Here is a 15,176-nt window from a genome sequence, read left to right as displayed (position 1 = left end):
AGCTGCCTCCCGTGAACTTGCTTGCTCCCAATGGAAACACCTTGCCTTCAGCACCAAAGCTTTTGCTTTCATCCTATTGCTTTTTGATTGATTAATCATCAGGGAATGATTGCTAGGGTGATTTTTAAAAAATTTCTTAAAAAATTTATTTTAAACTTGCTGCGTGGGATTGTTCTGAGCATTTGCTATGTTGTGATGCCGTATACTTAATTTCTTTTCCTTGCAGTTTTGTGGAATTTCTAGTAGGTTAACTTCTCTCTCTTTTTTTGCAAGAAGGCTGAAATGCTGTTAGAGACTGGATGAGATGTTTGTGTGTGTCTCTCCCCCTTACTACACACGCGCACCCTCCCCTCTGCAGGCTGCCCTGCCAGAGCCCCTCCTCTGGCTGGAAGAGGGGAGTTGAAATAGTGAGCTCCTGCTTTGTGAAGGAAATCTTCTTTCACTGCCTTTCTCAGAGATGCCTTTGAGAGAACTGATGTGGTTTTGTTAACTTCTGGGCTGAGGAGGTGATTTCAATGGCCATGGGGCTGCACGCCATCATTTTACTCTGTGCTGTTGTGGCAGGAGCTTCAGGGAGTAAGTAGAAGAAACTTTTTCCTCTGCTAAGATTGATCCCTCTCAATGCAAAATATTTCTGCTAAGGAATGATCTCACTAGCAAAACTTCTGAGATGCTGTAAATTATGTTACAACTTGTAGGTTTGCAGTAATTCTTGTAGCAGCGTTGTCTTGATTTTCAGTGTAGTGTAGCAATTCGCTTTACTGAGCTCTCCGGGTGGTACTGGGCAGGTGGGAGGGCACCCTACCTATAAAGGAGTGCAGTTAACTAGTGCATCTTCCTTCAGCATTACTAGGGAAAGCAACAGAAACAGTGAGACTGTGCTAGTCAATTCGTTATCTCACCTGAAAATAACATGTTAGTATCATGTTCTAAAATTGTGCTCACTTCGGTATTTGGCAGATGAAGGATTCTGAAAAGTGTGAATAGGTCATGAAATGTCAATGATGTGGTGCTTTGTTACTCTTGCCAACTGAAGAGAGAGAAGTGCATGCTGGTTTTAGAACCAAAATAAATTATGGAAGAAAATTTAAAATATAAAAAGAACAAGAGCAGAAACTCTAAATTTAGGCACCTTAACAAAGTTAACAAAGTGCCCGATTGTCCAGGGTGCTCAGCCTACCACACTATCTGTCTGTGATAAGCACGTTTAAAAATTCTGAGCACAGCATTCAGGTATCCACACAGGAGCTGAAAGCGCTCTTAAATATGGTCCTGGGGAGGCATGCGCAACGTCTTAAAAATCTGATGCTACATAACAGAGATTAATTTTCCAAGTTTGTCTTACCATATTTATTTCAAGGTTCTTGAATAATTTGTGCTGATTTCTTCATTAAAAGCCATTAACTTAACACTACCTTTTTCCACTGTTTAAAAGAAGAGGGTGAGGTAGATAGCCCTTTTCTTACCTGACCCACTAGATACTTAGGGATGATTTTTTTTCCCCCAAGGAGACTGGGAAGTGTATTTCTTTCTCTCCAAATGCAGTGTGTTTGGAATGCTAAAGTTAATGCATATGTTTTATGTATAGATAGGTATATTTATAAAAATTAATAGTTGAGTGATAATTCTCATATGTTACATGACCTGGTCTCTCTATGCTAGAAGGTTTTCTAGTTTTGCAGATAACTGTAGCACTAGGACCAAGTTTGCTTGAAAATAACATATTATTCATGCTTTTTAAAGGTAAAATCTGAAGTTCCATAAAGAAAATTAGTTCTGCAAAATAAAAAGGAGCATTTGTTGGGAGGAAAATATAAATTTTGGGGAAAGACCTTTTCAAGAAAAATGTAATTCTAGTCTCCAGAAACTTAAATTTTAACTTGGGAATAAAAACGTGTATAAGCTTGAGTGGGTGCTGAAGAAACAAACACTTTCTTATTTTTGTTCCAAAACCAGTGAATTCCCTTCTTTCCTCCTGCCAATAACTTTGACATTTCAAAAAAAAGGATTAAGAGAAGGGAAAATATGGTTCCAATAAATAATACAAATGTGGATTTTTAAATGTTGTAGTTTGACAAGAGCATTTTCTTCAGGCATATAGCATATATAAAACATCCAAAAGCAGAGAACCAGAATAAAGAGGCTCTTTAAACTTCTGACTCCAGTGGGAGACAAAGCTGAGCAACGCAGGGATGTTAGTTTCGGCTTAACAGGGAGGTTCATTAGCATACAGTATAGCATAGAGGTTGGGGGCGATTATACTTACTATTGAACTTCTTGTGGGAGTTATTTTTAAGAAAGATTTATCAATAATGGCAAGTTAGGGCTGAATGTTTTTAATGTAATACATGATTTATTAGTAAAAGTAGCATTTTCTTTCACTATGGTACATACAAGTGCCATGTATTGAAGTGCAGCAGGATCATGTATTTGCTTTTGGCTGTTCCTTGTATATCACTGCAGTGCATATGAGCAGCTGGGATCTGACTGATTTTGCCATGTGCATGTTCCTATCAATATCTAGGGCTTGGGGTAACTTGCTGAGTTGAGCGCTGGGGAGTGTTAGCAGTGCAGGATCAGGTCCTGGAAAATGTGTCTCACGTGTCCATCATGGGGCTTCTCTCTCAAAATTCCTGTAATTCAGCTCAAGTTTGTCACGGAAGTTCTCAAGAGATCGGGACCATTAGGCCAGTCTTCAACATAGTACCTGTGTATTTGCCAGGGGTGAAAGCAGTCCGCAATGATTTTGCTTCATGTGCTGGAGCATGATTTATATCAGTCTAGCCCTTTTAGTGCCCAGTCATCGTGCTTGTAGAGGCAATCACAGTGATGCACAGGAAATAGATACCCTAAAGATTTCCCTGTTGCTTTACTTCTCTGTGAAAACAGAATTTTTCTTCCAGTTCATCATGGACTTTTATGTTGTCTACCAGTGCTTGCAGTAACTGATGAATGTAACTCTGCCAGGCTTATTTAAGGTCATTCAATGTCAGAGCATTAGAGTGAGAGTCTTACTAGTTTACTGTGCAGATGTGTGCGCACAGAGTGAGGAGAAGGAATGGAGGCTCTGTACGTAGCAGCCCTGACTGTTTCCCCTGTTCATGCCAACGCAAATCTAAAGCAATTCCATCTGTGTGGTGTAAGTGTGTTCTGCATCAGCTTGAATTCGCTGCCCTCCCAGGCAAAGTCTGAATGAAAGTCATGCTGGAGAACAGGCTCTCCAGTGTTAAAGGACGTCTTAAACAACTGCCACCCTTGAGTTGTGATGTTTAAGGGTTCCTTAGTGTGCTGGTGCTGGAAAAGTTTTTCTTGGGTGGTAAAGTTTGCTCTTGTTCTGCTTTAAATGATACTTATGATTCTTGAATGGCCATGTGCAATAAAAATCTTAGCTAAGTAGAAATTTTCCCTAGCTGCAATAAAGTTGAAAGCCTATGGATGTGAAGAAGTGTGGTGTATAAAATGTGTATTTCTTTCTTGGATTAAGAACCCCTTTTTTAAATTTGCTTGGTAATCCATGGTATTGTTGCATTTCCATACCTACCTCAGTAAATACACTGAGGCATGTCATTCCTTTATGTACGAGCTTGTGTGGTATAGATGTGTGGAAAGGGGCAAGAGCTAAGTCTTGTCCCTGTATACTTGGTAGCAAAACTCTCATGGATTTTTTTTTTTTTTTTTCTTTTGAGGATCATGCTTTGGTTTCAATTATTTCATTGTAATTGAAAAGCAGCAGGTCTGTCCTGAGCTGCACACAAATTTTCAGTGTTTTTCTATTATCTTACCTGTCATTGCAGGATCCTTGGAGGGTTTAAGTTACGGAGCTTCCTGTTTTGCGGAGTGTGTAGGTGAGTAAACCAAGACTGTACTGAGGCCTTGTATGTGATAAGGAGCGAGGGATTTGAAAACTTGTTCTCTTCCGCAGGGATGTTGTGTTCTTAGAAGAATGATACTTATGTCTGAGTGATCGGCATTCATGGATGTAGCGGAGAAGTTGCACTAAGCTTTACCAGGCCCAGACCTGCCTAAAGTTCGCATTCTGTGAACTCAGAAAACTCATAGACATTAGAGCTAAGCAAACTACTAAACCAGTGCAGGACAAAACCCATCCATGTATGAGTGGTTTTTCTAGCAGTACCCAGTGTTAGCTCCTTTCATACTGAAACAGGCATGAAGAAAGACTTCTTCAGTGAGCAGGCACAAAACTTCTATCCTGTAAAGGAGGAACAGACAGGAAGACAGGATACTGAACTGACCTGGAAAGGGTTGGTTGAATGGTTTGAGGTGTAGCTTCTCATTTACATTGCCAGCAGGTACTTGAATGTGCAAAAGTGCTTTACAGTGTAACAGCAAGGGGAGCACATGGATGTTCTGCTCCCAAGGAGATCTTGCCCTGGCCCCTTAGCTACCTCCTCAGACAGTGCGGCTCAGAGACCCTTCATTTGTTCAATATTACTTCATCTCTCTGTGGCTTTGTCATTGAAAGGACATGAGGAAAAATTTCTTTACTGAAAGCATGGTTAAACATTGGAACAGGGAAGTGGTTGAGTCACCATCCCTGGAAGTATTTAAAAGACGTGTAGATGAGGCGCTTAGGGACATGGTTTAGTGGACATGGTGGTGTTGGGTTGACGGTTGGACTCGATGATCTTAGAGGTCTTTCCAACCTTAATGATTCTATGATTCTATGAAAGTGCTCAAGTGTTGCAGTGCTGCTGTGAGGCAGAGAAAAAGAAGCTCTCCATTATGGGAGCCACAGTGGTCATTTTTCCCAGGTGTTGTCTTCTTCGTCTGAGGGAAGGGAGAGTATTTTCTTTGAATTTTCCCTCTTCTGCACTTCAGTGGTCCCAGTTAAGGCTGTACCATGATGTCTTATCTTTTAGGGATACCGTATTCGTTACAATCTCACACACCACAGCCACCAAAATGTATGGCATTGAAGGTATTATGACTCTGGTCTTCTCATCGTTTCAGGGTTAATTCTTACCACCTGGTCTAGAAGAGAATCTCCTTTGGTTAGAGGAATAGAGAGACCATGTAGCACACATGAGAGTGTCTGACATTATATTCACTAGAAGACAGTGCTACCCATAGACACTTGCCAGGTCATTACAATATCTTCATACAAATACCAAATAATCCTTATCTTCCCATGCTTTCTTTTCCTCAGCCTGGATCTTTTCGGGCCGGCTTTCAGAACCAAAATTCTTTACTTAAAAACCACGTCATTTAGTTTGTCTGCATATGTGTAGCCACAGCATGGGCATGAAAAGCACTGAATGCATCAGCAGATTGTTTTCATCTTGCTGTTACAAAGGTCCTGCTTTGATGCTCTCTGAAAGGTGTCGAAAGCATCATGCTGTAAATACATTGCATTCCTTTTCTGCTCTTGGAAATTAAATTCCTGCCTTGATGGAAATTGTGAGGTTATGTGCATAGGAGAGAGGGGAATTCTTTTCACCTTCTATACAGGAGCTATTGCTAGCATGCAGGGTGCTTTCAGAAACCCAGTTCTTTCAATTTTAAGTCCAGGTGGCAAGGGAACATTCTGAATATCCAGCCCCTTGTTTAGCTGATTTCGGTGGCCAAAAGATTAAAAAGTAGAAAAAAAAATAGGGGGAGGGGGAAGCCTAATAGATTAAAAAAAAGGTGTTTTTTGTTTGTTTCCTAGGACATAGTGCATCGTACTTCCCCAAAAGAGCTAGATACAGCTACAGGTATTCAACAGTCACCAGCACATTCCTGCAGGGAAGTATTTACAAAAGCAGTGGCATCTCTCTGGAGAGCACAGTGATCATTGAGGTATTGGGGAATTGCCAGATGGTTTTGAAAGTGAGTATTGTCATAATCATCGGAGTGATTGGGATGAGCTAATGTGGAACTGTATCTTTGGGATTACTGCTACATTTAAAACCTTTGTTTTTCTTGTAATTAAAGGCAGTTCAATTCTGGGTCTCAAAGTGGCAGAATTGCTTTGATGTGGCACGGGTTCAAATTAAGTATTTGCCAGTTTCAAAGGGCAGATAAATCATTGTTTTCTTTCTTAAATGGCATGACAGTTTCACTGTTTTGTCACATGAAGTGCAGAACCGGAGGTGAAGCTAGTCCCTTTGAAAGGAACTTGCTTTATTTTTAAGCACTTTCATATCTGTAGCAGTAATTTAAAAATAGCAAGCGTTTTAAAGAAACTTGTAGGATGTGCTGGATTGGTGCCGTTCCTAGCACAGTGTAAAATTCAGTCTTGTAACACTCCATTGATCTCTACAGGAGATCTCTCTCTCAGTGACCGGAGGAACAGACCAGTTTCAAATTACAGACTTCTTCCTGGGGTGAGCCCTGCGGTAGGCCAGTTTGAGAACTACAGTGCTTAGCAGGGGGAGCATGGAAAATAAACTTCTCTCATCTGCCTTGATTTTCCTTCAGGTTAACAGAGGGGATAATTCATGGTTTCTGCAGGGGGTTGACATGTGTGTACTATATACACATATACATGAGGCCAACGAAGAACAGGATAGTTATCCCTGTGCTTTTATCCACATGGCCATATGGATAAAATTAACTGGCCAGTGGTCCCGTGATTTTACATGAAAAATGAGAATTTGGGTACTGTCTTCAGATTGAATCACTCTCTTCTGCCTTACAATATTAGTGGCTGGATTCTCCAACCTCTAGCTCTTTATCTTAATTTGAGGCCTCCTAAGATGTGCAAAACAATATGTAATTGAATGTTTGTCTTTATAAAAAATAAAAAGTAGAAGATATTAAGAAAAAAAAATTGCTAACAGTTGCAATCTATGCTGTACTTAAAATGGGGCTGAGAGCCACCATTTTTGATCTACCATTTGAGAGCAGTTCTTCTTTACCACAACCAGCCAAATTGCAAGTACTTTAGGAAATTCCATAATGAACTTAAGTTTGCATTTTCTCCTCTGAATTCAGTAAAAGTAAGCTATGAAATGGCGGCTGAATACTGAGAACTTTACCAGGTATAGTCTCAAGAGTCAACTGAGATGGGTAGTAATTTTGCTTCTCAACTTGGGTAGAAAGGACTTATGTTTATCCAGGCTCCTACTTTACCCCAGAGTAGGTGATTGTTTCTGGCTTGAAAATGAAAGTGATATAATAGTGCTGTATAAAATGTATTTAATAGTGAGTGAAAGTTCTTTGTAGAAGGAATTTCTGGTAAACAATCTCAGATAGGCGACCTGAAGATGTGGCTATTGTGGTTGTGTTGCTTGCAACTCTGAGCCTTTTTTGATAGTCTGTGATATTCTATGTAGATATCCTTATGTGACAAAGTCCACAAGTTCTTATTGACAATGATATTTGTTGGTCTATAATCTTTGCTCCTAGGTGCAAGATGTACAGCTTAAGAGAAGTCTTGCATCCAGAGAGGAGCTTCTGAAGGAAATGGACAGTCTAAGGTAGAAAAACTTCTCATCTGGTCTAGTGCTTGTTTTTTTGAACTTATGTGGCTTAGCAGCAGCTTCACTTGACATTGTTCGCTCTGTTTCATACTCTGTTTAGTTTTAATTGGTGTTTTGTTTTGTTGTTCTTTTTTTTTTTTTTTGAAAAAGCAAGGATCAAGATATGAGCACCATCAGCAAAATGTGAGGCGTTTGGTCCAAAAAGTTTTTTTTTAAACCTGATTTTCATCCTTTTCTATGTAGAAATATTTGGAGAGTAGACAATTAAAATTATTCTGGGTACAAATTATCAGGCCTCTAGCTGGCTAGCAGTGTGTATGGATCGCTCACTAGTTCTCTGAGTTGCAATTGCTACTTGTACAGACTCTTCAGTTTTCAAGTACATTTCAGAAGTTCTTGGCTTGGAGGGTTCTCACGATGCAAAACGTTGGGTTTTTTCTTCCAGGCTATTTAAATTGCATTTGTCTAATATCATTTTCTTCCTTTTATGTTTTTGTTTTTAGTAGCGCATTCCTAACATATGTCAGTGTGTTTCCCTCTGACTTGCAAAGGTGAGGGAAGACAAGACTCTAGTGAAGATGCCTATACAAAAAGGTCTCTTCAAACTGTGGAGGTCTGGTATTTTCCCAGAGAGCTGATGCTTCTTGTGTTGTCAAAAAAAAGCAGTTCTGTTGTCTGATTAAACTCAGCCTTATAATCTTCTTCTTTGTCCTGCCACTTGGATTCTCAGCCTTTAAACAACACTGAGAACTGAGATAATTGACTCAATTCAAAGGGTCAAAAAGAGCAAGTTTGGAGTAAATGCATTGCTTTTTATATTTGTCAGGAAGAGCTTTGTGTTCCACAGTACAGGTAGTGGTATCAGAGTTCAAATCAGAGTATAGGCACATCTTCTTTTGTGAAGTTATTTGTAGGATTTTCATAAAGGTAAGAGCAGTTGTGTCTTGTTCTTTGCAGAGAAGCCAAAAAATAGAGGTAGCAAAAAAAGCATTCAGTGAAACTTGGCTATTGAAAATAATTATTCAGACGAGTGAACCTTATTAGCATTTGTCTCAGCCTATTGTGAATATACAGTGGTCTAGCTTGTCCTCTGAACATGCATGTAATTTCCACAGATAGTAGCAAAAGCAACCACAGTTGCCTAGGAGTTCAGAAACCCTTATCCCATGTGCACAGTCTCGTCTCCTGGAAAGACTTTATCCAGGTGTTTGTGCAGTAAAAGTTTTTTCTCTTACGTTGTCTTTGTGACCCGGTTGATGAGATGAACAATTAGTTCCACAGTTAATGTGCAGAAGAACTGTGCATCTCCCTGTATGGGAGCTGACCATTAGGCTACTGTAGAATTCTTCCTTTGGATTGCTTATTTTTCCCCATTAGAGGGGAAATACATGAGTAAAGTACGTTATATTAGGACTGAAAAATCAATGTTAAAAAGTGATCTCTTGCAAAAGTAGAAAACACTGTACTCTCAATCCAGGATAGCAAAAGCAATCAGGGAGTGAACTGACAACAGAGACTGGGGGATAACTTTGGGATAGTTATGTGTAACTATCTGTGTGTATCTGAAGAGGAATGATAAAGAGTACATGCAGTTACTTTGCAATTGAGACATGCTTACCAATGCTAAAGGTCTCCAGAATCATAAAATGGAATTTCTCTCTTACATTAAACAAGAATCGTTGCCATTAAGTGTAATTACTTGTAAAGAATTTACCAGGAGTTGGCTTTATTACGTGTTACGGTTATGTCGAAGATGCTGTGATTACCTTGGTAGTTTTTGGTTTGGTTTGGTTTTTATTTTAAGGGCTCTTAGGGTCAGGGAGAATTCATGAAGAATAGAGGCTTGCTGTAAAGAATGGAGATACAGAACAAGACAGATCGATTATGGAGGAACAGCTCTGTTCAGAAAATCTGAGTCTTATCTCATAAACTGACTTGCAGCCACTGTTTAAAGCAAGAAACTATAAACTGTTTTATTGCAGGGAAATACTAGAACAGCATCCTCTTCATTTTTCTTTCCATGATGGGAAAGTTCTGAAGCTCTGTCCTGTGAGGAGTGAACAGACCTGGGCACTGAACATAAAGCGAGGCATTCTCAGTGTCCTGCAGACGTCCCAAGCATCCACTGCTAGTGCAGTCATTGAAGAGGTGAGACCATTGGTAGAGTCATGCTCTAGGGTGGCTGTTAGCCCTTGGTGCATGTTAAGTCTATTCCCTTTTTAAATAACTAAAGGTTTTTGCCACTTGGTGACTGGTCAACAGCCAGTGGTGGTCATCTGATTGCTTTTGGTAGTGAGTGTTATGAAATTATCTATAACTTGCATTCTTGTTGAGGGTTGGAATCCACTACCTTGTTATCTGAGGAAAAGCTGTGTATTGCAGAATTCTCTGAGGAGTTGTAACACCAGGGCTTGTGCTTTACCTGTTCTCTGGGGAAAATACAATATTCATTATTCATGATTATTCATCATGACTTTTTTCATTAATTTCAGGAGGCTTTAAGATCAGGCTTCTCAGAGCTCTTTGCATTTATTTATTTTTTAATACTTAAGCTCAAGTTTTGCTGTGTTACTATTATTTAGTCCAGAGTACCCCACTGTCGCCCATGTGTTTGCATGAGTGCAGCTGAGATACCTCAATGGCTGCACTTCTTCTGTTGTGAAGAGCAGTCTCTAGATTGACCTTCAGCATGATGTGCACTACCTCATTCTCATGCTATTGCTACATATCAGTGCTTAAACAGATGTTCTGCAATAAGGCTTGGGATGCCCATAGGTAATTACATTTATTCTGAATAGAATTGCTTTTCTGAATGAATGCTTCCCTGCAAACCCACAAAATCTTAAATGAAAAAGCATACATCTGTAAATGATCTGATTCAGAATAACACAGTGAAGTTAAACAAATCAAGAAACTCTGAATATTATAAAGTTTGTCCAAGGTCTTTAAAATTATTTGCCTTTCCATGGCTTTTGTGGCAAAGCCAGTGTCTTGCAAGGGAGAATTTAGGTCTCTGTTGCATTGTTATTACAACAAAGCAATTATTAAAATTAATTGTAATAGCCCATAATGCCTGCTTGTATAGTATGTGTGCATGTGTGATTCAACACTGTATGTTTCTTGCTAGGTGGATGTTCTGGGAATATGCCCAACTAGGTATCAGCGAAAAGGTCCTATTCTTGTCAAGACAAGGGACTTAAACCTCTGCTCTCATCGGTATTCTGGTTTTACTTCTGTGCAGTCTGATGCTCTTCCTCATATGTCGGTAAGTGTTGGGGAATGACACTGATTCTTCCACAGGGCCTTTTAATTTCTTTGAAGAGTCTGAGTACCAGGTTTCCAATTCACGTCAGGTAGGAACATTTTTCATAATTTAAATGAAAATATTTTTGTATAGTCATTTATGCTCAATTATATTTGTGTGTGTGTGCCCAAACTTGAATTCTTAGCAAAGAAATGATGAATATTATTGTCCTTGTAATGCCTATTATTCACAGAATTTGTTTTTAATGCAAATTTGCATTGTAGTTGATGAGCATTATAGTATAAATGCAGGAGGTTGTTAGGCGCCTGGATTAACCTCTGTCATTAAAATATGTTATAGTGGTAAACTGAAAGTAGAGATGTGGATAAGAAAAATACGTTGTGCAAAGGAAGTTATTTGCAGAAAACTTTGGAAAGATAGAAGCTTCCCTAAAAGCGAAACTTACAGCTTTCCACTGTTCATGGCAAATACAGTCAATGGTTGTATCTTGTGCTGTTTCTATTAGGTGAATATTACTTGTTTCTTGTATTGTATTAGCTAGTCATAATTTACCAGCCTTTTGCTTTTCTCAACTCTCCTGACCAAAAAGATCTGCTTAACACTGATGCTTTGTAAGCTGAAATGAATTGGCACCATTTGACACTGAAAGTTAGTAGCAGTTGCATTTCAGTGATGGAAAAACTAGACTGAAAATAAAGAGCGTATTAACCTCCACAGGCTGGGGGCTGTTAAAGGTCTGGACAAGACTTCACACTGTATCACAGAACTGGAACCCTCCATGAAGTTGGGAGAGAAAGGATTGGGCAGGCTGACATAGGTCATCAGGACTTTACCTGAAGTATCTGTTCTTCTCAGTCTGAGCAGCAGATCCTGTCCTCCCAGCTGGAATGTGTTCAGACCGTTAAGGATAGAGTCCTGGCAGAGGCCAAATGTACTGAGTCCAACCTTGTTACACCGTTCTCTTGGAAGGGCAGTGGGGCAAAGACGCAGACACGGTCTTCGCTGAAACTCTTTCAAGTGGAAACAGAGACACTGTACAAAAAAGGTAACATGATGTTTCTGCTAAAATAAAGTAAATTTATTTCCTACAAAAATCTTGGGACTGCATCTTGCCTGTGAGAACTCTTTGCACCTGATATTTCCTTTCATGCATTAAACTATGTGAAACTGGATGTTTTTACAGGCTGGGCTACTGAGAGCTGTCCTTTCTTTGTGAGTCAGGGCCTGCTATAACTGGAAGCTGGGTGGGTCTCCAGAAGTGATAGATTTCCTTAACGGCCAACCCTTTTTTTACCTACTTTACATACCTAGCCCCCTTATATGCAGAGCATCAGCCTTCCTGTGTCTCTGGACAATTCCTAGTTTGTGTACAAATGGAGCCTAAATAATTGCAAGTCCTAATGGAACTAAGGACACGCCATGTCTAAGAACTGTTTCAATTTTTGCTCCTTCTTTGCTCTGTGTGCTTCTCCCTAGGAGAATGATTTTACTGAACTCAGTGAGAGGCTTGCCTGAGGAAAGATTTTAAAGTTGAGCTCTAAATGTTGAGAAACATTTTGTATTTTTTTTGTCTACTTCTAAATTTTTTTTGTTTAAAAGGAAAATCCAAATTTCCAGGACACTTTTTGTTTATAGTTATGCCAACATAAGGTGACAAGATTCTTCCTCAGGAAGAGGTTAAGAGCCGAGCCATTTATTTTTCTTGGCACTTAGATCTCCTGTTGAGTTTTTGGGAGGAACGAGTGATTAGATAAAATTGGAAAGGGCAATGAATGTAAAGTAGCAGGGCCATTGTAAGAGGCATATTGATGGAAAGTGGGACTTTTTCATGTGTATCTTCTTTGTCTTGTTTCTCTGACTCTTTCTTTCAGGTCACACTTGTCTTTAGGCCTTTATTCTGTTGTATTCTTAAATTCAACCTGACTGCAGGCATTCGCATTCATCCCTTGGCTTTACTGAGACTAGAGAGATTCTTACACGTAGCAATAAAGGCTCAGAGAGAAACTTTCCCCTAGCATTTAGGGTTAATCATAGCAGATGGCCAGCAACCACCAGATATCTGATTTTTCCTTATGTCTTTCCAGTGAACTCCGAGGATCTGTATGTGACCAGCATGCTCTATGAAAGGGAACAAACTGAGAGGGAAGTCACTGGAGGGGAAGTGACTGAACTAGTGTGGAAGCTTTGCTTAGCACATAGTGCGAGTTTTGAGGTAAGCTTTTACACATAACCTCTGTTTCCTTGTAAGGCCCTTTGTGGTCTGAGAGTTCTCCTACACAGATAAGAGGTGGCTAGGAGAGCAGCAATTTTGAAATACTGAAGCCTTCCATTGTTTGGGGAATTTTTTAGTATGGAATTATAGAAAGATAAAATGCTTTGAAGTGTCATTTTCCTATATAAACAATAAATCAAACTCAAGAGTCAAAATGTCATATGGCCCCTGAATATTGGGCAAAAGCAATTTTGAACTGTATTCTAAATTAACCTGAAAGAAAATGTTCTGGATTTTTGGGTTTTTTGGAGAAAACAAACAAAAAAAATGTCTGGTTTGGGTTATCACTGACGGTTTTGATGCTTAATTGTAAAAACCCTTTTCTACAGCTTTAGTGTGGGATACTGCCCTGGTAGTGCTGCTGTTTCCATGTTTATTGGAGTTCTGTGGTCCTTCTCCTGTTGCCTCATCTCCTCAAAACAGTTTGCACATGAAACCCTTGCCTCTGGATCTTGGCTGGTTAGTTCCATGTGCTTCTGATGAATTCTAGTAATAACCATCGTGTTTTCTGGGGATGCTGCTTGGATCCAGAGGGAATCTCTTCTCACCTAAACCATTTTCATTGGTGAATGCTGCTAAGTTAGGGTGGAATATTCTGGTAACGTGGAAAATGCAGTGGCTTAATTTTTTTCTATGATGACCATCATTCTAGAAGAGGGTTTGCCTGTCTCCTTAGCTCACGCAGGTCTTGTAATTTTTGTTGACACTGGCAGCAGCTGGATCAGTTAGTATTTGTCACTGTCTTTGAAATGAAGATCCCTGTCTTCTGTGAAATTCAGACATTATCAAGAACACCTGTTATATACAATACAGAAGGATCAACAGATGATGGCACTTAATCATTGCTGACCTGAGATGAACTGAGGGCAATGATCTAAAAGAGAGGGCACTTTATATCCCATTATGCTTCAGATGGAGTGGTTCTCGCTAGTAATGAAGTTCCTATATAGAACAACGTGGAAAAAAATGTAAATTTGAAAATAGAAGAACACAATTCTTGTTTAAGTCATTCAAGGTCAGAATATTACTAGAAAACAAGTTTGGTCTAATGGGGAAAGCACTGAACTGGGCCTTGGTGCCTCCATGAATTTGCCACTGATGAGTTTAGTCATCTCATTCCTGATATATTCCCTGTCCTCTGATGTTCTTGTCTTGTTAGGTTTGTACTCCAAAGCTTGTACTTTGGAGCAAGGTTATTTCTTGTACAATGGGGCTGTGATCTCTCCTGTAAATGCATGTAGGTACAAGTGATGTTAACAAAAAGCTTCAGACCTAGCCTAGGAGAAGGCACTTCACCTTCCTTTGTCTAGGTTAAAAGTCCCATGTCAAAGAACAAGAGCTCTGCCTGTCTCTTCCCTGGCAGGGACACACATACTGGGAGACGGAGTACAGGGTTTATGGGGACTGAAGAAGAGTGTGCTGCTGGATTACAGCTCTGCAGGCCAGTGGGGCCTGTTTAGAAATTAATATACTGTGTATATTCACCTCTCTCTTAGCTTTAGCTGTGATTAATGAGCACAAGTAGGTGTTTGTGTAATGTGGCATGAGACTTAAGGTAAAGGCATAAGCTGGAGAAGGATCACAGTCACGACAACTGAAACAGGCAACTTCAGTCAGCTATGATAAATTACAACCCTAGCAGTTACTCCCAACCTATTAAATGGTGATCAGAGTCTGACCTGGTATCACAGCCTGACAAAGACCTCAGCACAGGGCTGAGGAGAAAGCAGCAGGTGGCCTTGCTGGGTGGTGGTATATGGGATAGGTTTCTCTCTCTGAGTTATAAGCAACTCTGCCATCTTTTTTAGCTGCATGCTGGGGAGATTGGGGCTATAGAGAGCTAACAGAGCCATAAACGTAATGGTTCTTGCTAATGTAGAATAAAAGCAGCCTCTTTGGTTGTGATAATGCTTAATTCTCTGTGGCTGTCATTTTAACAGCAGTATGTGATGGCATTTAGGAACAGACTAGGGGATCTAAATACTGCTTGGAAAATGTTGAAAAAAGAAATTACTGCAGTGGACCTGAGAAACTTTCTCTAAATCCTACCTTCTTTTGAACGGCCATAATTCAGTGTCTTTGAAAGAATGGTAGACGATTTTTCCCAGTAACAGTGGGATGTCACTTCTGTCTCCAGAGAGGCCCACTGGCTTCATGTGTGGGAAATTTGTTTTGTAAATTACTAAGATTAGCACAAGTGGCTGCTGTCTGTACC

At 39.8% G+C, this 15,176-nt stretch overlaps 1 protein-coding gene across 1 annotated transcript in view; it reads left to right on the top strand.

Moving 5' to 3' along the window:
* The first annotated feature begins 521 nt into the window (after positions 1–521).
* Positions 522–15,176, top strand: part of LOC103917624 — a 114,715-nt gene continuing 100,060 nt past the window's right edge. The window contains exons 1-8 of the mRNA XM_009324811.1: positions 522–576; positions 3,795–3,845; positions 5,669–5,829; positions 7,351–7,421; positions 9,407–9,572; positions 10,552–10,689; positions 11,545–11,734; positions 12,774–12,901. Of these exons, the coding sequence (XP_009323086.1) occupies positions 522–576; positions 3,795–3,845; positions 5,669–5,829; positions 7,351–7,421; positions 9,407–9,572; positions 10,552–10,689; positions 11,545–11,734; positions 12,774–12,901 (960 nt within the window). The remainder of the gene's footprint in view (positions 577–3,794; positions 3,846–5,668; positions 5,830–7,350; positions 7,422–9,406; positions 9,573–10,551; positions 10,690–11,544; positions 11,735–12,773; positions 12,902–15,176) is intronic.

Source organism: Pygoscelis adeliae, unplaced genomic scaffold, assembly GCF_000699105.1.
Source record: "Pygoscelis adeliae isolate BGI_AS28 unplaced genomic scaffold, ASM69910v1 Scaffold85, whole genome shotgun sequence".
Lineage (NCBI taxonomy): Eukaryota > Metazoa > Chordata > Aves > Sphenisciformes > Spheniscidae > Pygoscelis > Pygoscelis adeliae.
Note: the sequence above shows the minus strand (reverse complement) of the source record. Positions and strands in the feature narration are given on the sequence as shown.